Source organism: Ictalurus furcatus, chromosome 29 (genome assembly GCF_023375685.1).
Source record: "Ictalurus furcatus strain D&B chromosome 29, Billie_1.0, whole genome shotgun sequence".
Taxonomy (NCBI): Eukaryota; Metazoa; Chordata; class Actinopteri; order Siluriformes; family Ictaluridae; genus Ictalurus; species Ictalurus furcatus.
The window spans coordinates 7168099-7193628 of record NC_071283.1 but is presented as its reverse complement, the minus strand read 5'-3'; the positions used below and the strand labels follow the sequence as shown (position 1 = coordinate 7193628).

General features: G+C 38.4%; 2 protein-coding genes across 4 annotated transcripts in view; both read left to right on the top strand.

The window, feature by feature from the left end:
- The first annotated feature begins 2095 nt into the window (after positions 1-2095).
- Positions 2096-4007, top strand: LOC128604454 (uncharacterized). Its single transcript, XM_053619588.1, has 2 exons — positions 2096-2215; positions 2914-4007. The coding sequence occupies exon 2, from the start codon at positions 2919-2921 to the stop codon at positions 3879-3881; it is 963 nt and encodes a 320-aa protein (XP_053475563.1). The 5' UTR covers positions 2096-2215; positions 2914-2918; the 3' UTR covers positions 3882-4007.
- Positions 4008-13369: 9362 nt separating this feature from the next.
- The window catches only part of slc30a6 (solute carrier family 30 member 6), a 32612-nt gene continuing 20451 nt past the window's right edge, over positions 13370-25530 (top strand). Inside the window, exons 1-4 of one of the 3 annotated variants that reach the window (XM_053619238.1) lie at positions 13370-13594; positions 14141-14187; positions 18349-18435; positions 22518-22602. In XM_053619238.1, the coding sequence (XP_053475213.1) occupies positions 13411-13594; positions 14141-14187; positions 18349-18435; positions 22518-22602 (403 nt within the window). In that variant the 5' untranslated portion in view covers positions 13370-13410. Of the gene's footprint in view, positions 13595-14140; positions 14188-18348; positions 18436-18562; positions 18627-22517; positions 22603-25185; positions 25313-25530 lie in introns of those variants that run through there. The other 2 variants (XM_053619239.1, XM_053619240.1) reach the window with 2 other exon arrangements.

Genomic DNA, 25530 nt, shown 5'->3' with positions numbered 1-25530 from the left:
CAGAGAAGTTGAGTGCACGTGCTCAGCGTCATTTCCAGAGGTTGTCTTTGGAAAATAGACGGATGAGTGCTGCCAGCATTGCTGCAGAGGTTGAAGGGGTGGGGGGTCAGCCTGTCAGTGCTCAGACCATATGCCACACACTGCATCAAATTGGTCTGCATGGCTGTCGTCCCAGAAGGAAGCCTCTTCTGATGCACAAGAAAGCCTGCAAACAGTTTGCTGAAGACAAGCAGACTAAGGATATGGATTATTGGAACCATGTCCTGTGGTCTGATGAGACCAAGATAAACTTATTTGGTTCAGATGGTGTCAAGTGTGTGTGGCGGCAGCCAGGTGAGGAGTACAAAGGCAAGTGTGTCTTGCCTACAGTCAAGCATGGTGGTGGGAGTGTCATGGTCTGGGGCTGCATGAGTGCTTCCGGCACTGGGGAGCTACAGTTCATTGAGGGAACCATGAATGCCAACATGTACTGTGACCTACTGAAGCAGAGCATGATCCCCTCCCTTTGGAGACTGGGCCGCAGGGCAGTATTCCAGCATGACAACGACCCCAAACACACCTCCAAGACGACCACTGCCTTGCTAAAGAAGCTGAGGGTGAAGGTGATGGACTAAACCCTATTGAGCATCTGTGGGGTATCCTCAAACAGAAGGTGGAGGAGCACAAGGTCTCTAACTTGCACCAGCTTCGTGATGTCGTCATGGAGGAGTGGAAGAGGACTCCAGTGGCAACCTGTGAAGCTCTGGTGAACTCCATGCCCAAGAGGGTTAAGGCAGTGCTGCAAAATAATGGTGGCCACACAAAATATTGACACTTTGGGCCCAATGTGGACATTTTCACTTAGGGGTGTACTCACTTTGGTTGCCAGCGGTTTAGACATTAATGGCTGTGTGTTGAGTTATTTTGAGGGGACAGTAAATTTACACTGTTACACAAGCTGTACACTCACTACTTTACATTGTAGCAAAGTGTCATTTCTTCAGTGTTGTTACATCAAAAGTTATAATCAAATATTTATAAAAATGTGAGGGGTGTACTCACTTTTGTGAGATACTGTATATGCATCATATCCTACGAGATGAAAGAGAAGCAGGGTGTGCTTGGCCATCTACCTGTGGCAAAAGCACAAGCGCCAATTAGCTTGGCTTAGCTTATGGCCTTAGGCTTTTAAAGCAAAATAATAATAATGAAACATACTCACTTTTTGTTGCAATTGAGCAAAATCCCGGTGTAGCTCCTATCTCAGCGTCACCATCAGGATGTCATTCACTATATGTTCAGTGGTGACCGGGAGCCGGACCGCAGCTCTTCGGCCATGGCCTCTGTATTTCCTGGGTGCAGTGTCCGGCTTTGTGCTGCTCGTTCCCGGGAACCGAAGCTGCGACAAGCCAGACACTTCACCCAAGATAGGAGCTACACTGTGATTTTGCTTGATTGCAACAAAAAGTGAGTGTTTCATTATTATTTATTTATTTAATACATTTTTTTGTTTTAAACACGCTAAGATCCTAAGCTAAGCTAAGGTAATACGTTACTGACTTTTATCAAACAATACTCAATCTATAGCTAACATCAGTAACATGGAAACACGATTGGAGCAAGAGTTTGCCCCAATCCCAGAGATGTGAGGCAAATGTGTTAACCACTCAACCATTCCTCCTAGTCCTTGTTCTGAGGTTTTTATTTTATTGTTTAGAAAACTGTTTAGTAAACCTCATCCAAGATAATAAAGTATTCATTCTGTTCATTCTTGAATATAAAATAATGTGATTATTATCGTTGGGGGGTCCTGAGAAATGTTCAGAAACGGCCCTGAATGAATGAATGGATGAATAATGAACTCGTTTGTGTGCTTCGACTGCCATCTAGCGGTCATACAATGTAACAGCATGTCGTTGTCATGTCATTACACAAATGATGAATCATACATTTCTCATCACTCCAATTAAACAATGTTCTCTCCACTGTGTGTACCATTGCAGCCCTTTTATTTATTTATTATAATAACCAAAGATGACCAGATTTGGAATTATGGAATAGCGAACATCGAATGGAATCCGTGACGTGGTCACTATGACAACATTTGTGTCACCTTTTACAATACAGTTGTTCAGCAGAATATTAATCATTCTTTACAACTGCATCGTTAGTGCAGAGCAACAGTCAGTGATGCTCCGTTTCAACTATTCAGAAGAAAAAAAAATTCTGTTATAAGGTGAGTGTTAAACAGAAGTATGTTTTCGAGCTTTATGTAGAGTGTTGCAAAAGATTTTGATTCCTAAACACGCGATATTTTCAGTGCTGTATTTACCTGGGTCAATACTAATCTGACATTGCGCGTGCTACTTTGACTTTAAATGTTATCAGTCACAAGTCACTACAGTTACTACTTACTCCCTGTAAGTAAAAACCGCTAAACATAGACAGTTTGGGAAAGATTGGTACTTTATAGTCAGAGTTTAAATTCATTCAGAACGGACAAGTCAGATAATGTACTGTTACATACATGTTTTGGGGAGTCACGGCACAGAACTATCTCAGCAGACTCTCACTGATTAGTTGTTATTAGTGAATGCTTTACTCCTCTAAAACGTGATTTTAGAGCAGTCTGTAGGAAATTAAGCCATGGTGAAGCTTACTTAGTAATATTTCATGTTAAATATAAAGAGCTTAGTATTAATAAAAAATATCTCTGACAATATTTAGCTGCTTTATCCAATAAGCATTGTGTGTTTAATGAGAAATTGTACAAAGTTTTAGCACAATATCATTTTGGTAACAATAATTGTGACACAATCGATGTCAGTATAAAAAATTATGTCAAAAATTCTACATCTAAATTTCTGTAAACTGCTTTGTATTTAAAGAGGCATAAATTACATACAGAGGTTGTATTATTTGTCTTTTTTTTAGAGCAAATGTTGATCGAGAGACAGGAGAGCATGGGAGAGTACAGAGAGGTTTTTGAAAAGCTTCAGTATGAAGTTCGAATGCTGGAGGCAAGAGCTACTGCCCAGCAGCATCTCCTAGAAAATGAGAGAAAAGCACACAAGAACTGCCAAATGAATTGGAATGCATATAAGGAGATATTGTTGAGAACCTGGACAAACCTAAACCTGGAAAACAAGAAAAAACAGGAAGAACTGAAGGAGGCATTGACAAAACTCTCAGAAGAGAAAGCAAAGAGGCTACAAGAGAAAGAACATGCAATGAAACAAATCAGTGACCTTGTAAAGTTAAACCAACAGCTAAGACAGGAGCTGGAAATGACGGGGGTGCAGGAGTTGAAGGAAACACAAAAATGCAAAATTCCAACAAAAAACTCAACGAGGAAACCATGGATTAATATACAGATAAAGAAAGGCAAGATAGCTGACAGGACAAGAGAACCCTGGAAAAGGCAGTGTGGAATGTTTAAAAGGAACGAGCGAAGACTCTTTCCTTTGAAACCATGGACTAATATACAGATAAAGAAAGGCAAGATAGCCGAGGACCAGGAGCCTCTGATCTCCGATGAAGACATGAGTGTGGAGAACACAGAGACAAGAGAACTCTGGAAAAGGCTGTGTGGAATGTTGAAAAGGAAAGCGCAAAGACTCTTTCCTTTGAAAACATGGTTAAATATACAGATAAAGAAAGGCAAGATAGCCGAGGTTCATGAGCCTCTGATCTCCGATGAAGACATGAGTGTGGAGAACACAGAGACAAGTGGACCCTCCTTAAGTGGAACCTCTCGCATTAAGTGCGAGTGGAACCTCTCGCATTACCCCTCGCTGGAACGACCGGAGTGGCATGCAGGTGAAAATCATTCACCACTTATCTTCCCGGCCTCACTCATTCACCACACATTCACCCTGCAAAAGAAAACGGAAAATGTCTAAGTGTAAATGAGCAGTTAGTTATGTCATTGCTTAATAAAAATGTAAAAAATATGTTTTTTTGTGTTTATTAATGAAGTTAAATAATGAAAGTTTTCATAACTTAAAACATTTAATTATTATAAATACAATAAAGAAAATAAATATCACAGGAAAAATGTAGTCAGTGTAACTTAAAGTCTTGAGTTAAATAGGTGAGCAGCAGGGCTGATTTTACACCAAGTTTTGAGTACTAATAAATTGCCTTTTAGTAGAGGAAACTTAAATCTTTACTTCCAGTCCAAACTTAAAAACTTAAAATTTTAAGTTGATACTACTCAATTAGATTTGTGTTGTTTACTATTCATTACTCAAAAATTTTAAGGCCTTAAATTTGTCTTAAATTATTTAAGTACAATCAGCTTATCCGGGCTTACAGTGTGATGTGCAATTTAAGATTTTTTAAAAATTATTTAATCAAAAATTTTATTTTGCTATGTTTTAGAATTTATGTTGATTTTGTCCTTTTAAATAAAGTTTGTTTTCATTTATAGCCTTTCTAAAGTGTTTATTGCTTATTTTTCAATATAATATATTATAAGCAGATGTGTGCAGCCCACATAACTTAGATTTTCTAAACATCTAATGTATTTTATTATCAATTATGCCTTTGTAGAATAAAGAGTGAAAATGTAAAGCAACCATAATGTTATTGTAAATATAATTACAGAAATGTACTGCATTTAATTTTTACAGAAAAAGGCTGTAAAAGTATGAATACTGTAGAATTACAGTATACTGCTGGTGTCTCTGTGTCATATCCCAGTCCAGCCACGACTCAGTTTCCCAAGAAGCAACACACACCACCCACACACGCATAAGCTCACATTCCCCGGAGTTTTAATCACACACACCTGTCAGCAATCTCACACACACTCACACCACAGCATATAGAGACTCTTTCATCACAATGACTTTGCGAAGTATATGTTCAGTAGACTTGTTCTCTGTCGTTTTCCAAGCCGTTGTTTCTAGTGTTTGTTCGCTTAGTTTCCTTGACCTTAGCTTACGTTTCCGACTACGAATTCTGCCTTGCCCCCTATTGTTTTGTTCGCCCGATCGCCTGACCTCTGCCTGCCTTACGACCACGAACTTTGAACACCCGTTTACCTACGTATTGATCCTGCCGCCCGCTTCTGCTTCCGTGCTCCCCACGGTACGTGACACTCCAGTATTTTACTGTAAATTGAAAAAATTCTGACATATACAGACATTTTATGGTAATACACTTAAATAATTTCACAGTATGAATACTGTAAAATTACAGTAGACTGCTGGCATCTGTGCTGCCAGTAGTTTACCATTATTTCACAGGAAAAATTAATTACAGTGTATGGAATTTCTATATATCTTCATAAATATGACCTAAAACAACACCACAAGTACTAAAAGTAGACAAAGAGAACCCAATTAAACAAATGAGACAAAAATATTATACTTGGTAATTTAGTTGAGGAAAATGATCCAATATTACATATCTGTGAGTGGCAAAAGTATGTGAACCGCTACAATTAGTAGTTAATTTGAAGGTGAAATTAGAGTCAGGTGTTTTCAATCAATGAGATAACAATTAGGTGTGAGTGAGCACCCTGTTTTATTTAAATAGGGATCTATCAGAGTCTGATCTTCACAACACATGTTTGTTGAAGTGTATCATGTCATGAACAAAGAAGATTTCTGAAGACCTCAGAAAAAGAGCTGTTGATGCTCATCAAGCTGAAAAAGATTACAAAACCATCTTTAAAGATTTTGGACTCCACCAATCCACAGTCAGACAGATTTTCTAGAAATGGAGGAAATTCAAGACTATCGTTACCCTCCCCATGAGTGATCTAACCAACAAAGATTACTCCAAGAGCAAGACATGTAATAGGCCATGCGGTCACAAAGGAACCCAGGGTAACTTCTAAGCAACTAAAGGCCTCTCTCACACTGGCTAATGTTAATGTTCATGAGTCCACCATCAGGAGAATACTGAACAACAATGCTGTGCATGGCAGGGTTGCAAGGAGAAAACAACTGCTCTCCAAAAACAACATTGCTGCCCTACTGCAGTTTGCTAAAGATCATGTGGACAAGCCAGAATGTTAAAATGTTAAAACCCTATTGACCATCCGTGGAGCATCCTCAAACGGAAGGTGGAGTCGACATCCGTGATGTCGTCATGGAGGAGTGGAAAAGGACTCCAGTGGCAACCTATGAAGCTCTGGTGAACTCCATGCCCAAGAGGGTTAAAGCAGTGCTGGAAAATAATGGTGGCCACACAAAATATTTACACTTTGGGCCCAATGCAGGCTCGATAGGGAATTTCTGTTTAGGACAATGTAAAGTTGATCTACCAAGCCTAAATAGAGGGAAGTCTAAACCTCTGATTATTGTAATATTGTTCTAGTTAATGTGTACATAGGAAACTATGGCATGATTATATAAAGCTAATTTTACTCAGATATTATTGGTCTATCTCTGTAGATTTTAGTGGTCATGACCTATGACTAGAGATAACGTTACTATAACTAAGTGTTACTATCTAAGGGGACTAATAATGTACTATTTAGGAAAGGGCAAGCATGGGGCGGTCGTCTAAATAGTATTAGTCAATTACATTTGGCTAATGACCAAGATTGGCGAGTTTGTGACCATGAGATCCGCTCTCACGACCGGCGCGAGACTCGACGTGGAATCCGAATGAACGAGCACAATATAAAGTATAGGATAAACTAGAATTAATCATGTAAAAGATCAATAGTATCAAAATACAAATAACTTTGAAACAAATACGACATTGAGTTTTTTACAGTTGGAGTCAGATTTAATTTAAGAGAGAGTCAGTGAGAATTGGAATGACAAATTTAATAATGTAAATGTATTCACATCACTTCGAAAAGAGAGAAACACGCCAGAATCCTTCTACCACGTCATTGGATACCGTCGTGGGACCGGTGAGTGGACCCTTACAAAGTGGTGACCCCAACATGATATATCTATTTAATCCTCACGATTAACACCTTTTTATTATGATAACCATCTGTTATTTGAAATCACGTAACTGAAGGCTCACGTGATTTAACCCATTAATATTATTTATCTGGATTGCCTATACTGTCGGAGTTCACCCCTGCAAAGTGGTGACCCCGACGTGATCCTCCCAACCTGCAGGCGAGTGATGTCTCTAGAAACGCGACATTCGATCCAACATACACGGGATATGAGGTTTAAACTCCTCTGTCTACAACTGCTCTGTTAAGTCCATTCTTTTTGCCTTTTAGAAGTGTTGAGGGAAAATTGTTTATACCTCATCTAGACACATTTTGTAGAACGGGTCAACATACCCATTGCTAGACCAGAGACTGTAGAAATCCGGTGGGACTGAAGAATTAGACGAGAAAACATGGCTTTCCAGGGACATTGTAGTGGCAGTGTAGATGAGGAGATAATGGAGACCGTGGCTATACAACTAAAAGGCCTACTTGTTCGGTTGCACGACAAGGGGCTACATTTTAATTGGAACAATCATGAAATCATATCCTGGTATTCTGCTGAGGGCCGAAAACTGCAATCCAAGTTAAAATATAAATGGCAGACCGACATGCTAATTGCATCTGCTGTGAGTGGGGTTCAGGCTACTCCCATCGACATAAAACAGTATCAACAGTAATTATGGATCTCTGATTGAGAGCTTGCACCGCAGTTAAAGCAGGAACAATTAGTCAAGGTCATAGAGGGCATGATTTTAAGGGCTGGAAAATACTTCCTGTACTTGTTCCAGAGGCCCTCCAGAAACCAGTCATAAAATTATACCATGATTATGCACACGTATCAGCTCCCAAAACACAACAACTGATACAGTAGAACTCCTGGTGGCCGGGAAAGACATCAGACATTGTAAGATGGTGTGATACATGCTTTGTATGTGCCACCATTAACCAAGGTAGACCTGGTTGAACAAAACTCTGCAGACCACATCCACAAAAAGCAGCTTGAGAATTATTACAACTAGATTTTCTTGGTCCACTACCCAGTGCCAAGGGGGGATATCGCTATTGCCCAGTGATAATTGATAAATTCTCTAAATGGGTTGAAGCAATTCCCACTTGCAATAACAATGCAAACACAGTGGCACGAGTGGAGCGAACCAAAAAACAATCTATCACAACCGGCTGGTTTATAAAATACTTTGATATCTGAACTAAGCTTATCTTGTTAAAATTAGTTTCTTACATCAAATAAAACCACAGTTCTTCTTATAGAAACACATGACATTTAGACTAACGGGGCTTTAGCTGATGTTACATAGTTGTTAATGCATTATATTGCATTTAGGCTACTGTAGCTAGAGTTGTTACAGTTGTTTATGTATTGAACATACATTTAGACTGATGCAAATATAGCTATCCTATAGTTGTTAATGTACTGAAGTACATTTAGACTAAAGTAGTGAAAATTGTCACATAACACTGGATTTGGGTAAAATTGTAACATTTAGGCCTGTCAAGGTTGTAAATGGGGTGCACGGTGGCTTAGTGGTTAGCACGTTTGCCTCACACCTCCAGGGTCAGGGGTTCGATTCCCACCGTGGCCCTGTGTGTGCAGAGTTTGCATGTTCTCCCTGTGCTGCGGGGGTTTCCTCCCCCAGTCCAAAGACATGCATGGTAGGCTGATTGGCGTGTCCAAAGTGTCCGTAGTGTATGAATGGGTGTGTGAATGTGTATGTTATTGTGCCCTGTCCAGGGTGTACCCCGCCTTGTGCCTGATGCTCCCTGGGATTGGCTCCAGGTTCCCCTGTGACCCTGAAGAAGGAGTAAGCGGTAGAAGATGGATGGATGGAAGGTTGTAAATGTTAACCCCAGCCAGTGATCTTATGTTTGAGGTTAAAACTACAATCTGATCTTGAAATAGTGTTCGCTATGTTAAACTTTGTTCCTGATCTCTCCTAATGGCAGTGTGTGTGTTTATTTTTTTTTTACCATAAATAACACCAATACCCTACAAAGGAGTAGAGCTGACTGTTTAATTTTAACTTATAATGCTTCTCCCCACAGTATTTAGAGGTGCTACACCTCTGTAGTGAATATAAAATGCTCTCACACAGCAACAGGATAGCTAATCAAGCCAATTCACAGCTTGCACATTATTATTATTTTTCTGGCTCCCTGGTTTAGTACCAGGATTTTCCAAATTTTGCAGCACAAATTGATAAAAATTAATTATTATTGCCTCTTGCTGGAGCACTTTATTTATATTTATATCACAGTGCTGCAGAATTCCCAAATTTCATTTTTCCAAAGTGTCATGTTACAAAGATGGATACGGAAGCAAGCGCAGATATTCTAACATTTAACAAACAAACAAACAAAATACAAAGACACAATAACATGAGCCAAAATACTGTGGCAAAAACTAATCATGGAAGCATGGACAAAAGCATAGATAGACGATACATAAGATGAGGAAGCAGTACAAACAGTGGCTATGTATAGAAGTGCTCCTCAAACACAAACGTGATACAGGTGCCTGTGGTCATGTGACAATGATGTAGTATGGTGCAGTGGCTGCTGGGAAATGAAGTCCAGAGTTCCCTCCTTGATGCATGACAGAACGGCATCCTCCGCAGAACGGGTAAGCAGAGCAGCGTCTTCAGCGGGGCTGGAGCTCAGAGCGACGTCCTCTGCGGGACAGGACAGCGGAACAACTTCCTCAGCAGGACAGGAGAGTGGAGCGAGATTCTTCACGAGGCCCGAGGGAAGCTCCAAGATTTCCGCGAGGCCATAGAGGGGAGCATGGTTCTCCGCGAGGCCAAAGGGAGGAACGATGCTCTCCACGAAGCACGAGGGGGAAACGATGCCCTCCGTGGAGCAGGAAGGGGGAGTGACATACGGCGCACAGCAAAGAAGAGGAACGAGGTCCTCAGCATAGCAGGATGGCAGAGCGACAACCTCAGCCGAGCGGGTAGGCGGAGCGACATCCTCAGCTGAGCAGGAAAGCGGAGCGACGTCCTCAGCCGAGCAGGAAGGCAGAGCGACGTCCTCAGCCGAGCAGGAAGGCAGAGCGACGTCCTCAGCGGAACAGGTAAGCAGAGCGGCGTCCTCTGTGGGGCTGGAGCTCAGAGTGATGTCTTCTGCGGGGCAGGACAGCAGGACAACTTCCTCAGCAGAACAGGAGAGGGGAGCGAGGTTCTCCGCAAGGCCCGAGGGAAGCTCAAAGATTTCCATGAGGCCATAGAGGAGGCGAGGTTCTCCGCGAGGCCAAAGGGAGGAACGATGCTCTCCATGAAGCACGAGGGGGAAACGATGCCCTACGTGGAGCAGGAGGGGGGAGTGACATACGGCGCGCAGCAAAGAAGAGGAACAATGTCTTCAGCGGAACATGGAGGCAGAACGCCATCCTCGGCCGAGCAGGAAAGCGGTGCGACGTCCTCAGCCGAGCAGGATGGCAGAGCGACGTCAGCTGAGCAGGTAGGCAGAGAGACGTCCTCAGCCGAGCAGGAAGGCAGAGCGACGTCCTCAGCTGAGCAGGAAAGCGGTGCGACGTCCGCTTCTTTTTCCAATAGCATCTCCATTGCTAAAGCCACATTCTACCAAGAGAAGATTGGTAGTTCTCCCAACACCCGCATTCTTTTCAAAACCTTTTCCTCTCTACTCTGTCCCCCTCCTCCCCCTTCCCCTGCTTCTCTCACTGCAGATGACTTTGCCACTTTCTTTACCAACAAGGTTACATCAACCAGTTCTCAACCCCAGACATGCATAGACCGACTCTTCCTCCGTGTAACTCCCAGTTGACTTCCTTCTTTCCCCTCTAGAGACTGATGTCTCTAAACTCCTCCTCTCTAGCCGTCCCACAACCTGTCCTTTTGACCCTATCCCTTCTCACCTTCTTCAGTCCATCTCTCCCACTCTATTACCTGCACTTACACACATCTTTAACACATCGCTCTCTACTGGCACATACCCTACCTCATTTAAGCAAGCCCGGGTTACCCCACTGCTTAAAAAACCATCACTCAACCCTGCTATAGTTGACAACTACAGACCTGTTTCCAACTCCCTTTTCTTTCCAAAACTCTTGAAAGAGCCGTTTTTAATCACCTCTCCAATTTTCTCACACAGAACAACCTCCTGGACACCAAGCAGTCTGGCTTCAAGAATAACCACTCCACGGAGACTGCTCTGCTTTCCATCACTGAAGCCTTACGACTAGCAAGAGCAACCTCTAGATCATCTGTCCTCATCCTACTTGACCTCTCTGCTGCTTTCGACACTGTGAACCATCAGATCCTCCTGTCAACTCTCTCCAGCCTGGGCATCACTGGAACGGTTCTGCCAATCATAGCACAAATAGTGATAATGAGGCGAGATCTCTGGCCGCCATCTTGCTCAGTGCTACATGGATATATGCAGACATTCTGTAATCATTTTCCCCTCCATTTTCAAATGTTATACATTGTCATGCAAAAATTTTTTTTATTACAAATCATATCAGTAATGGATAATTTAATAATATGCACATTAATAACAGTATGTATAAATAATGATTTATATGTATGCATATATTAATAATATTTATTATATGTACATATTAATTGAATGGTCAAGAGACTACGTGATTAGAATGAATGGGAATAAAATTCTGTAGATTAAACCTGCATGTCTCCATGAAGCACTGAGCAAGATGGCAGCCAGGAATCCTGCATGGCGTCATCATAAACACAAAAAACTTAATTAACAGTTTATTCGGATATTGTTAAACAAGTCAAAGAACCGACACTGTCTTCTGCGTTTTTTTCTGAGCTCATCCGCACCAGTCCCGTTGCATCATGGGATTGTTTGACTTTGATTGTGGACATTTTCACTTAGGGGTGTGCTCACTTTTTTGCCAGCGGTTTAGACATTAATGGCTGTGTGTTGAGTTATTTTGAGGGGACAGCAAATTTACACTGTTATACAATCTGTACACTCACTACTTTACATTGTAGCAAAGTGTCATTTCTTCACCACATGAAAAGATATAATCAAATATTTACAAAAATGTGAGGGGTGTACTCACTTTTGTGAGATACTGTACTTAAAAAAACAACGAATGCACAGATCTCATATAGGGCACAATTCTCTCATTCCATTTTGATCAGAGTATGATGTATTAAATTATTTTCTAGCCACATAATGATGAGGGCACAGAAATATACAGTGAAAATATCTGAAGAGCCATTCCACCATCTGGTTTGGATTTATAGAGGTGATTTTTTAAAAAATAATTCTGTGCTCTTTATAGTCCCTGAGGGTACAATAATTGAGTCAAGTTGATTGAAGAAGCTTTGGGGGAGAAAACTTGGGATAGTTCAAAATAGATAGAGAATTCGGGGAAAAGACCATTTGTGTTGCAATGAATCTACCTAATAGGGAGATAGGCAAGGACCTCCAAAATTGAATGTTGTCCTGTAATTTGGCCATTAGAGGGGGAATTTGGCTTCATACAAAAAAATTATATTCTTTAACATCAATTTCCAAATTGCAATGAGTAATCTTGAATGTAAAGTTAGCAAAGATCATGGAGCTTGATTGGCCTCAACTTAGACCAGTTTATCCTATAACATAAAAATATTCCAAAGTGAGGAATTAAATCTAAGACAACTGGAATAGTGGATTGAGGTTTAGTTACATACAACAGAATGTCATCTGCATATAGTGACATTTTACTTAAAGTATCTTTTGAGCTATAACCCTTTATGCAGGGGTCAGAATGAATGGCTTCAGCAAGGGGTTTTAGGGCAAAGGCAAAGCAGTGGGGATAATCCTCAGCCTTGCCTGGTGCCTCGATGCAGTTGAAATTATGGGAAACGCATATTAATTGTGATTATTCTAGCACAATGGCTGTGGTAGATAATTCTTAATATGATTCAAATCACTTACCAGCATCATATGTTCTCAAGGCAGCAAAAAGATAGGACTATTTAGGTTGGTTCATCATGAGGATTAAAGAAAGGATTCCTGTTTGGTATGAAACCTATTTAGTCAGGATGGGCAAGTGAGCTTGGCCTATAGCTATTCACTTCTGCTAGATCTTTTCCTTTTTTTGGGGGGGTGTGTTACTGTTAAAATTACTTCATTCACTGTTGGAAGCTTGTGTTTGCTTCTGTGTACATTTTAACAAATGAGCTGAGAGAACATCAAATGCCTTATAAAATTCAATAGTACTTTTTTCAGGAATATTGTCACACTCTACTTCATTACAATTGTCCCAAACCCTATTGTACAGTGTAATATAATGATAGTCATTATCCTATAGCCATATATTAACATTACATATGTATCACTAATACTGCTAAGACAGACAGACAGACAGACAGATAGACAGATAGATAGATAGATAGATAGAATGTATTTTCTGCTTGTTTGTTCTTGATTTGTCCTCCACCAACACTAGGGGGCGCAAACACGCCATAACTTTAGCAGCAAAACACAAGTGGATCTGAAACAGCGAGAAGAAGCAGCGCTTCAAAATGGCGATGGACGGTATGTCCACGTCTGCAGCAGGGCTACCATACCATCATGTTTCCGAATACTACACGAGGAAACTCGGTCCAAAGCCGGATGTGGTGCCTTCTGGTGTAACTGAGAGGAAAATCGGACCTGCAGATAAACCTGACATGGTTTCAGTGGACGTTATCAACTTCAAGGACTCGGGTATTGCATTAGCATTTCCTATACCCGGCCAATCTGTCTAAGGCTGAATCCCAAACGGCGGCATGAATACCTATATAGGTGCACTACATAGGGTATATAATAACGGCCTTTAGAACCTTGGTAGTGCACTTGGTGTCTAATAGGGAGCCATTTGAGATTCGGCCTCAGGTATTTGGCTAACGTTTAGCCAGTTTAAACTCTGTACAATGAACATTATTTTGACAATAAATGTGTGAGAATGTTACACATAATCCTCAGAATTAAAACAGATAAGTGATAGTGTTACGTATAATAATTATTTATATATAATTTCCTTTGTCACTGCATCTGTGTTTTGTTAATAACAGTTAGCTTCTTGCTAACCGAGTGTCGAGTAATGTGTGATTAAAAAGCGCTGTTAAGTTTATAAGCGCAGTAGCTCCACAGTGAATGAAATAATGGCATTTACACCATAGGTAGTGTAGTCTGGATGTGAAGCGTTTCTATTTCCCTTTTTTGTTTCTTTTTTTTGGTTAAAAATGAGTTGGTTTTTTTTTGTATTTACAGATACACCAGTGCACAGGAAGAAACAAGAAACAGACACCCATGCTCTGGTAAGTTCCTCATAGATTACAGTCTGTAGTTTACATCTGATTCAGAGCAATTATTGGAGATTTTTTTTTCTCCTTCCCTGCCAGGTTTTCGCTTTATGTAATGTCGTTTTGGGTTAGAAGTTTAAGTCACAGTGACTACGTTTACATGGACAGCAGTAATCAAATTATTGACCTTATTCTGAACAAGACAATATTGTAATTAAGGTGTTTACATGAGTTGCTTTTAGAATACTCCTTTCATGTTCCTGTTTTACATGTTATAGAACATAGATCGATTAATGTCACACGTCATTACGTCACCACGCCATGCCGTCCAACGTTCCCTCCAGAATTTCACATATCAACATAAAGTTCGTCTTCGTTATGGTACCGTATACAGTTTTGGGTGTTTTTATTTTTAATTTTACGAAAACTTGAAGTTCAGTTAATTATTTGTCATGCGACACGGGCAAATAGGTGACTGCTTGAAGCCGTGGGCTGCATCCGAAACCGTATACTTACCATCTATATAGTAGCCGAGATACCTGTATTTCGCCTACCATATAGCAGGTACATACGCGGTTTCGGACACAGCCGTGCTCTCTTGTTTGCCGTCAAACGGTTGGGCACTGCTGTGTGTGTACGTGTCCTGTCGCAAAATGCGGTGAAAACTCTCACACGACGTTAATAATGTGATTAAGGTGTGTACATGTCCGTAACGCATGTCGATAATGCGACTAAAACAGGAATACTCCACATGTCTTAATTCGATTTGTTGTTACTTCAAGTCTGACTATGGCCTGATTAAGGTAATAAAAAATTACGGTTTACATGCTAGTTTCTTAGTCAGAGTATTGTCTTAATCTGGTTAATATTGGATTATTGTTGTCCATGTAAACGTACTGAGTGTGTGTAATATTTGGAGAAGTTCTACTCACTTTCTGGTAGAGAAAAACAAGTCAAAAGGGTCTTTGGTACAGGCTGTGTAAAGTGGAGAAGGTGAACATTGATGATATGCTGGCTACAGGAACTTCAAATCATGTGTCAGGAAGCTCGGGCTCCTGCAGGGATTGGTGTTGACATTTTAAAACATAAGAAAATTAAAATGTATCAAGTCATTAAGACATGCTTGTATATGTGACAAACAAAAGGACATCCAAGCTCAAATGTCCTTTTTTTTATAAAGACATTTCCATAAAACCACATTGTTATCAGATTAAAGTGATGGTGACTACAAGGAAAATACACTAGTGTGGCAGTGTGTAGTGCTCTTTATCCAAAAATAGATAATTTCTTTTACTTCTGAGCAGCCGTGCCTTGTTCTTCTATGCATTTGATGGCTATTGTATGATAAAATGATAAACATGCTAGGAGTGGCAGCAGAGGTAGCAAAGTAACCAGAAGTGGATTACACAGCCAAAGAGTTTTCAGTTTTTCAGTCAAATCTCCTTCACAGAAAAAAACGGAGGTTGCTGTAGTTAGGTCTGTCATGATAACTACTTTTGTTGGACGATATATTGTCCCAGAAATTCGTGCGATAAACAATATTATCATTTTAACAATTGGAATGTCAAATAATAGTTTTTCTCTTCTGATGAAAATATCTTTTTAAATTTAGTCAATATTTTGTCATGTCATATTTATTCATTTTAGTCAATTTTACTCAATTAAAATGGCATTGAGTATTAGTCGACGGCATTTTAGTTGATGAGAATATGCAAAAATGAAACCAAATATTCGCACATTTTATATATTAAACATGTATCAACAGAAACATGTGAAAACTGCTCTTGTTGTGAAAACCTAACAATAACATTGCAATGAGTACACTACTGTAATACAATACTGTGAATTCTTTATGCTTTAGTTATTCGTTGTCCGTGTTTTAGTGTCCGTATTCACAACGTGATTTACAGTTCTAACTGGTGCCTTCCTTAAGTTCAACTTCACTCGTGCGTTCACGTCATTTTGTGCAGAAACAAGTTGTAATATTAGGTTTATGTTGTGTAGATGTCTGATTAAGCTCATATGTGTATAGGATGTGTTTGGGTGAGTTAATTAACCTGCTAGTAAAGCGCTTCAGTTTACCGCTGTTCATTCACTGTTCAGCTTCAGCTCACGCAGCTTCAGCAGCTCAATCCCCGACATTACTGACTACGACTGGATTATTTGAAACACTAGAACTTTTTCTTTATAGATTTTTCTTCTTCACACAGCATCGTTAGTGCATTGTTAATATCTTGCATGTCCTTTTTTTTCCAACAGTATGTTTTAATTAAAATCAGTGCTGGTACTTGCTGTACATCTTAAATTTGAATGCACAGTTTTTGCATTCACATGTGCTTTTTATCTTAAATTTCATGAATATTCAAAGTTCAAATTTTAATTTGACAGCCATAGAGCAGACGAGAGGACAGAAGCAGCACAAATGACTGAACTGTTGGTGACTCATTCTTATGTAAACAAATACACATGGAAACACAATGGGTAATATCGAGGTCAGCAGAAATGATTGCGGTCATGTCCATATATCGTACAATAAGTAGATAATGTTATTAGTGTAACAGGCCTAGCTGTAGTATGATTTGTTGGATTGCAACACTTTTGTTGGGCACAAAAGTGATTAGCAGCACTAGAGTATGGGAATTGATTAAAAAAAAAAAAAAAGAATGGGTCGATGTTGATCGAGTAATGCATTCTAGTCAATATTTTGAAAATGTCAGTGTTGAGGTAGCCATCCTGTCATACACATGACTAACCATGACACTGTTATAAAGATACTTTGCAGGTGAAGCTTTGTGTTAGTGTTTAAGTTGTTTTTATGTAAAGTTGAGAATAGGTCCAGTTTTAGTGGTTTGTTTCAAGTGGTCTGTACTCCATCAATGTAAAAACATATTCAATCTCAAGGGCCAAATTCACCTGCCCATTTAAAGCACTGTCACTCTCCAGTTGAAGCACATTCTTTTTTTTTTTTGCAGATTTTTTTTGTAGTAATCTTATGGACATAATTACTTCACCTATAAAAGCAACACAACTTGAGAGCAGTTAATAGCATTAAAAGTTCGATCAACATACAGAGGGTTATCTCTACTTATGTATATGATCAGATGTGCGGAAAATGTCATAAACCTTCAAGAATTCCATTATTTGAAATGGTCTGCGTCAGCTCTTTCTTTGTTTTTTTTTACATTTCCAGGTTAAAATTTTACACATGCAGTGCTGTCATTTAAATAGTTTCACATTGTAAACAGGCCGATTTTTATTTTTTTTTTTGTTTAATGTAGTATTGTTCAACTGGAAAGCTTCAACGCTTCATGGGCCAATGTCCAACCAAGCAGGTCAAGGAGGTGTTAATATTTGCATGTCACTCGGTTGCCATGGTTTCACTGATTGTGCCATGCAAGTGTGATATCCACACAAATAACAGTAAAAATAAATGTACCAGCATCTCTCACTCCTGTTGGTGTCATTAAAATGTATAAAGTTGCACTTTTTGACTATATATTATACAGTTATAGAAGGGAAATTCTTTATAATTGCACTAATTGTTGTTACTCAGATGAGGATGGGTTCCGTTTTTGAGTCTGGTTCCTCTCAAGGTTTCTTCCTCATAATGTTGTCTCAGGGAGATTTTCCTTTCCACGATCACCTCTGGATTGCTCATTGGGGATACATTTATAAATAAAAAAAAATTATATCCCAGATTTATATATTTTTGTAAAGCTGCTTTGTGGCAATATCCATTGTTAAAAAGGCTTATACAAATAAAATATGAATTGATGCAGGGTTTCTTTCTTAAATCAGATGTCACGCAGAACATTATGTGCAAAGTTTGCCTGAATGTGGACAGATTTTGTTAAGAGAGTTAAAGGAGTTGAATGATGAATATAAAGCTGAATGTTTGTTTGTTTGTTTGTTTTATTCATAGTTCATTTATTTGGTATGAAATAAATATGTAAAAAAAAATTACTGTTGAGCATCAGGAAATGTATTATTATTAATAATAATAATTATTATTATTAATAATTATTATTATTATTATTATTATTATTATTATTATTATATTATTGATAAATATGAATGTTGAATGATTTTGAAAAATCTATCATGACACATTTTTTCACCATATCACCCAGCCCTAATTCATATGTATGTTGACTTTTTGTTTGCTTACTCTTGCAGGGCACCATTCACCCCTTCCGCAAGTCACACAAGTCCATCTTTAGCAAGTTCATCCAAGAGTTCAACTTAGTCACTTCAGATAGACGGGTGAGTTCCTTGTGAATTGTTTGTGTTTTTATTTTGGGTATATAGTTTCAGGGTTTTTCTGCAACAAAATTAGACCAAATGCTGACTTACATTCTTTGAATATCCTTTCGATAACATGTTTTCCTAGGAGTCATCATCATACTTGTTTAAATCACTCTAACTACAGCAGATGAAGTCATGGGGTGTCAGGGGTGAGTTGTAATCCAGTTTGGCCAATATAATAAGCGTCCTGCTTTACAAACCAAGCAGGATTGGATAACACATTGTACTTTATCAAGCCAACCAAGATCAGTATGGGATCTGGGTTCGAAGGGGTCATGGTTGTGAACTTTATTAGTCACGTCTTTGGAAATTCAGTAGTAAATATAGTTTTTAAGGTTCCGTTTGTTCATTTCAATTAAATACATGATCGCTTCATTGTCTTGATTCTGTAAACCTAAAAGGTTTATCCTCGCTTTGTTATAGGTTTGAGACACCTGACGGGAGTATTGGGAATTGCCCATATGTTCTGTCTATCATAATGGATATGAAGTTAGATAATTTAAATCAGAAAATGTAGCGTTTACTGCTTTAAGATCAGCAAAGATAAAATGTCTAATATTTCGTAATACGAGTTTACTTTTAACCTATGTTGTATTCTGTGTGAACTTTAATAGCCTGTGTTGTCTGACTTTAGAGCATCTTGGCTTTCATCTTAGTTTTCCTTATCTGTGCTTGCCAGACAGATAAAGCTGTGCTAGCCTTTCACACACAGAATATCTTCAATTCCAAAACATGAATGGGGGCTTACGTTAAAAGGAACCCCGTCTATTAAGACTTGTAGGCCTTAACATGCAATAATTGCCCTTTCCTACTAAAATACGTTGTTAGAAACACATGAAATATGTTAATTACTTTAAAAATCCTTAATATTTAATACATATTATTACCTATGGAGGCCGCCATTATGTGACATGCGCAATGCACCCTGAGTCGACGACTTAAAATGGTTGCTTTTGAGCGCTCAAAAGAATTAGCTACTAGCCCCTGCAGAAGGAAAATAATGCCACACTGTGCTGCTTTTGGCTGTAGTTTTCTAGTTGTTGTGTGCTGTGATACAGGGGATATCTGTAAATATAATCAAACCCGTAAGCATCTTGTTAGTGCGTTTTTCTGTAGATTCTCATAATGTAAAGCTCCTGTAAAATTAACCTAAAACGCCTAGCCAAGGCATTCCAAAAGTAAAATTTAAGCTGTTCTTGAACCATTTGGGGTACATGCATGGTTTTGGTCTCTTTTGAAAGGTGGACTAAATATTTTTACATAATTTGATTGTTTGGACCTTTGCCAGTGTAACAAGACTGTTTTTGTCAGGATGTTACGGATCAGTGGATTACTGTGAGGCTTAATATAAGGTGAGTTGCCTTCATTTCGTAAGTGTTTGTTTGTATATCGGTGGTCTGACAGAGACGTTGATTGTAGCTGCTGTTGTGATTGTATCTTAAAAACAGTTTATATCAATCAAATCACAAGAATCTTAGCTTTCCAAAGACATGAGTACCTTCATACACACAAAGGCTGTGTAGATAGCATAGATTTTTGTTCATAACATGGCAACAACGCGCTGGTGGGTCAACAGGATTTTAACGTGATAAAGTATACGACAACGAGATGGCTGATAATCTCTAAAATTATTGATTTTAGAATACGGTTTATCATAAAATGATAGTTTAATCCATATGCGTAGATTTTGCCCCCTCTCACCTCCTCACCTCTCTGATCATCTTCATTTTGAGTAATGTCTTCTATGTTAGCCTCCTCACTTATGTTACGCTCAGGTTCAAATTGAGCAGGCTGAAGACATGTTTATATCGCTGTAGGGTCGCTAGAGAATCAAGACCGTTGCAACCATTTGACGTCACTACCCAGAATGCATTGCAACATGAACAACAATGGCGGCCTACGAGTGCAAGGATTTTAAATTTTTCTAACTGAGTGTTTTTGTATAGCGGATTTATATAGCGGATGTTGGTGTTAATCTAATAAGCCTTCATAGTCTGGGTTCCCTTTAAAGAGAATGAAACATGTTGAGCAGGGTAGCTTTGCTTTAAAAGAAGTATCTCCGCTTCTGTTCAGCACAGTGTAAATGCATGTGTAGTTTATGTAGTCTTTCAAATTTCTAGTGAGCTTAGTTACAGCTAGTGCAGACTGGCAGCTTGAGGATCGTTTTGAGCACCTTTTAGCACTGTCCCCAGCAGCGACAAAACATTCATGTCTCAGTGGTCGGACTTCCAGATCACCACTAAAGATGCTATATGGGAATTCTGGACCAATGCTGATATACGATGTCTCGTGTGAATGGGTGGGGCTAACCTGCTGTAACGCCAGTGGACGAGACTAACCCGCTGTAATGTGAATTAGGGATGTCACAAGAACCGATACTTCAGTACCAAGTCTGTACTAACATTCTTAAAACATGACGGTACTTGTTTTTCTGCAGTAGCGAAGGTACTGTTGGTAATGAAGGTACCAAGGTTACAGTTCTTCTGGAACTGATAGGGGCAGCAAATATGCACAAGTGTTTTAGTCGGTCCACAAGTGGTAAAGAAGAAGAACAACGCCTACAAGCACATGGGGAAAAACTACAGAAGTTTAGCTCTGCCTCGACTCGTTGAGAGGAAATGTGGTATGGAATATGGAAATACTTCGCATTCGAGGCGGATGACAACAAACATATAATTGATGCTCTGAAGCCAGTGTGCAACCGATGCTATCGTTCATTTCAAACAAAGTGAGGAAACACCTGGAATTTGGCGAAGCACCTGAAAGATGGGTCCTATATTATGTTTGTTTGAGGCAGCTGGCATTGTTGCCATGAAACCAGCTAACCTTATGCTCCATGTAATGTTTGCAATAGCCTGTTATTTGCTAACGACGCTAACGCATTGCAGTATTATAAGCTACCTCCTAATGGACACCATGCATCGCCATTCAGCCCGTGTCCTGTCAGCAAAATGTAGCCTTACGTCACTAATAATTATTCAAATGTTCATGCTTTCAATAAATCTTTTTAGCCTGCCACCATATCAGTGAATTTAAACTAATGCTTGCATTCAGAGTATTAGGGGTGTGCATCTGTGTGTGCATCTGTGTGTGCATCTGTGTGTGCATCTGTGTGTGCATCTGTGTGTGCATCTGTGTGTGCATCTGTGTGTGCATCTGTGTGTGCGTCTAGGAATGCACCTCCACTGTAGCCTCCACTCATTGTCAGTGTTTGATAACTAAAATATCCCGCTCTCTCTCTCTCTCTCTTTGCCAGTATCAGCCAGAGGAGGATGTCCTCCAGAGAGTTTCTAATGAATTTCCTTTTTTTTTTTTTTTTATTTTTTTTTTTTTATATACCACACTGTGGTATCGACTTTGGTATCGATTATCGTGTACTTTTGGTGGTATCGGTACAGACTACTAGATTTTTGGTGTCGTGACATCACTAATGTGAATGTACTTTCATTAAACTACTTTAAACACTTTTATTTGATAAATAATATAAAATTTTTGGTTTCCTTGATTGCAGCCCTGTAAGAACACCTTGTTTGCTTTATAAACAGTAAACAGCAGTGGCTACAGTTTCAGTAACAGGCACATTTTTGGCTACTAGATATGTAACAGTACACTGAGGTGATGGTACACTTTGTATCTCAGTACAGGCTTCCTTTGAGACTTTGCTTCTTTTATACTCAAACGTTGAATTAACAAGAATGAATCTGTGCAGATTCTACTAAATTTATTTAAATTTAAAATAATTGACAGTTTGTCGGATTCTTCACAAACCTATTTCATTATTAATTAATGCAGCTTTTCCTGAATTTTCAGTAATGTATTTGTATTTATTGCTTGTACTATGAGTCCTTAATTGCTGTTTCACTAACATTTACTATTACTATTGTAAGGTTCTATCAGAGTTCTGCCTGAAATTAGTCTTATCATACTAAGGTTACAAATTGTCTCTTTTAATCATTGACTTTGCTTGCCTACTGTAGTTTCGTCTTGAAAATGACCATTTTTAACCTTCTGAAAATGGTGTGTGTTTAAATGTGTTGCAGTCATGGAAGATCCTACTGTTTGGGGTGCTGAATGTAATCTGCACAGCTTCTCTGCTGATGTGGTGCAACTCCACAAACAGTATGGGTAAGTACACAAGTGCTTTTAGATTATAAACCTGTAACGTGTGACAGCACAACGTGATTAGTGCTGTTGAGGAACTTCTGAAGACCAAATGTGCAAAACTGTATTTTCAGTTTATGGTTAACCGTAAAGAGTGCTTGTTGTCCTGTGTTAGCTGTGATTGATTGTCTCTCGTTAGTTGAGTTGGTTATTGATCTGGTAGTTTGGAAGAAAATTTTAATAACATAACTCCTTATTTTTATATATATATATATATATATATATATATATATATATATATATATATATATATATAAAATATGCGCACACACACACACACAGGTGCTTGAAAGTTTGTGAACCCTTTAGAAGTTTCTATATTTCTGCATAAATATGATCTAAAACATCATCAAATTTTCACAAAGTTCAAAAAGTAGATAAAGAGAACCCGATTAAACAAACGAGACAAAAATATTATACTTGATCATTTATTTAATGAGGAAAATGATCCAGTATTACATATCTGTTCTGTTGATTCTACATATCTATCTGTTGATCAGTCCTGCACATCGGCTTGGAGGAATTTTAGCCTGTTCCTCAGTACAGAACAGCTGAATCTCTGGGATGTTGGTGGGTTTCCTCACATGAACTGCTTGCTTCAGGTCCTTCCACAACATTTCTGTTGGATTAAGGTCAGGACTTTGACTTGGCCATTCCAAAACATTAACTTTATTCTTCTTTAACCGTTCTTTGATAGAACGACTTGTGTGCTTAAGATCATTGTCTTGCTACATGACCCACTTTCTCTTCAGATTCAGTTCATAGACAGATGTCCTGACATTTTCCTTTAGAATTCGCTGGTGTAATTCAGAATTCATTGTTCCATCAGTGATGGCGAGTCATCCTGGACCAGATGCAGTAAAACAGTCCCAAACCATGATACTACCACCACCGTGTTTCACAGATGGGATAACATTTTTCCAAAATGTTTCTGGCTCGTCCGTGTGATCTTTATCAAACTGCAGAAGAGCAGCAATGTTCGTTTTGGAGAGCAGTGGCTTTCTCCTTGCAATCCTGCTATGCACACCATTTATTATTCAATTTTCTCCTTATGGTGGACTCATGAGCATTAACATTAGCCCATGTGAGAGAGGACTGTAGATGCTTAGAAGTTACCCTAGGTTCCTCTGTGACCTCGTGGACTATTACACGTCTTGCTCTTGGAGTGATCTTTGTTGGTCTCCACTCCTTGGGAGGGGAACAATGGTGTTGAATTTCCTCCATTTGTACACAATCTGTCTGACTGTGGATTGGTGAAGTCAAATTCTTTAGAAATAGTTTTGTGACCCTTTTCAGCCTGATGAGCTTCAACAACTCTTTCTGAGGTCCTCAGAAATCTCCTTTGTTCGTGCCATGATGCACTTCCACAAACATGTTGTGAAGATCAGACTCTGATAGAACTCTGTTCTTTAAATAAAACAGGGCATCACTCAATCACTCGCACCTGATCATTATCCCACTGACTAAAAACACCTGACTCTAATTTCACCTTCAGATTAACTGCTAATCTTAGAGGGGCACATACTTTTACCCCTCACAGATATGTAATATTGGATCATTGTCTTCAATAAATAAATGAAAAAGTACAATATTTTTCTCATTTGTTTACTTGGGTTCTCTTCATCTACTTCTTGGACTTGTGTGAAAATCTGCTGAGGTTTTAGATAACATTTATGCAGAAATATAGAAAATTATAAAGGGTTCACAAACTTTCAAGCACCACTGTGTGTGTGTGTGTATATAATACATATGTATATATAATATGTATGTATATATGTATGTATATTTTATTTATATATATATATACACACACACATATATATGTATGTATATTATATATAAATATGTATGTATATATGTATGTATATTTTATATATATACACACACACACACACACACACACACATATATATATATATATATATATATATATATATATATAATATGTATGTATATATGTATGTATATTTTATTTATATATATATATATATATATACACACACACACATATATATGTATGTATATTATATATAAATATGTATGTATATATGTATGTATATTTTATATATATATACACACACACACATATATATATATGTATGTATATTATATATATATATAATATACATACATATATATAATATATACACACACATATATTTTATATATATATATATATGTATGTATATGTGTATGTATATTTTATATATATACATATATACACACACACACATATATATGTATGTATATTATATATATAATATACATACATATATAATATATACACACACACATATATTATATGTGTATATATATGTGTGTGTGTGTGTGTATATATATATATATATATATATATATATATATATATATATATATATATATATATATATATATATATATATATATATATATGTGTGTGTGTGTGTGTGTTTTATTATTTGATACTTATATATAATATAAGTATCAGCCAACTCTGTGTGTGTGTGTAAGGAGAAGTGCAAAAATATAGACAGATGGCAGAAACTGCCACCACTGCGTTGTACACAGGAAATGGACGCCGCTCATGTATTGAGCAGAGAAGTGAAAGCTGATATCAACGTCAATACCAAGCACACCGATCTGTGCTTCTTCCTGCAGACAGAGGACAAAAGATCCAGAGGACAAGAGTTTGTTGGTACACTTCCCATATGGTGTTTATCCACACTGAAATGAAACGCTAATATTTATGGCATTGAGGGGAAGATTTTGTTTCTTACATGCTTGCTCAAGTTGTAGCAGTGAAAGAGACAGACCTTGCTGCACCCTTTTAATATACATACACCTGCAATTATCCAATCAGCCAGTCATGTAGCAGCAGCACAATACATAACATCAAGAGCTTCAGTTAATGTT

What these genes read in the sequence shown, in the direction of transcription:
- LOC128604454 (XM_053619588.1), top strand. Translation starts at nt 2,919, where the DNA reads ATGTTGATCGAGAGACAGGAGAGCATGGGAGAGTACAGAGAGGTTTTT.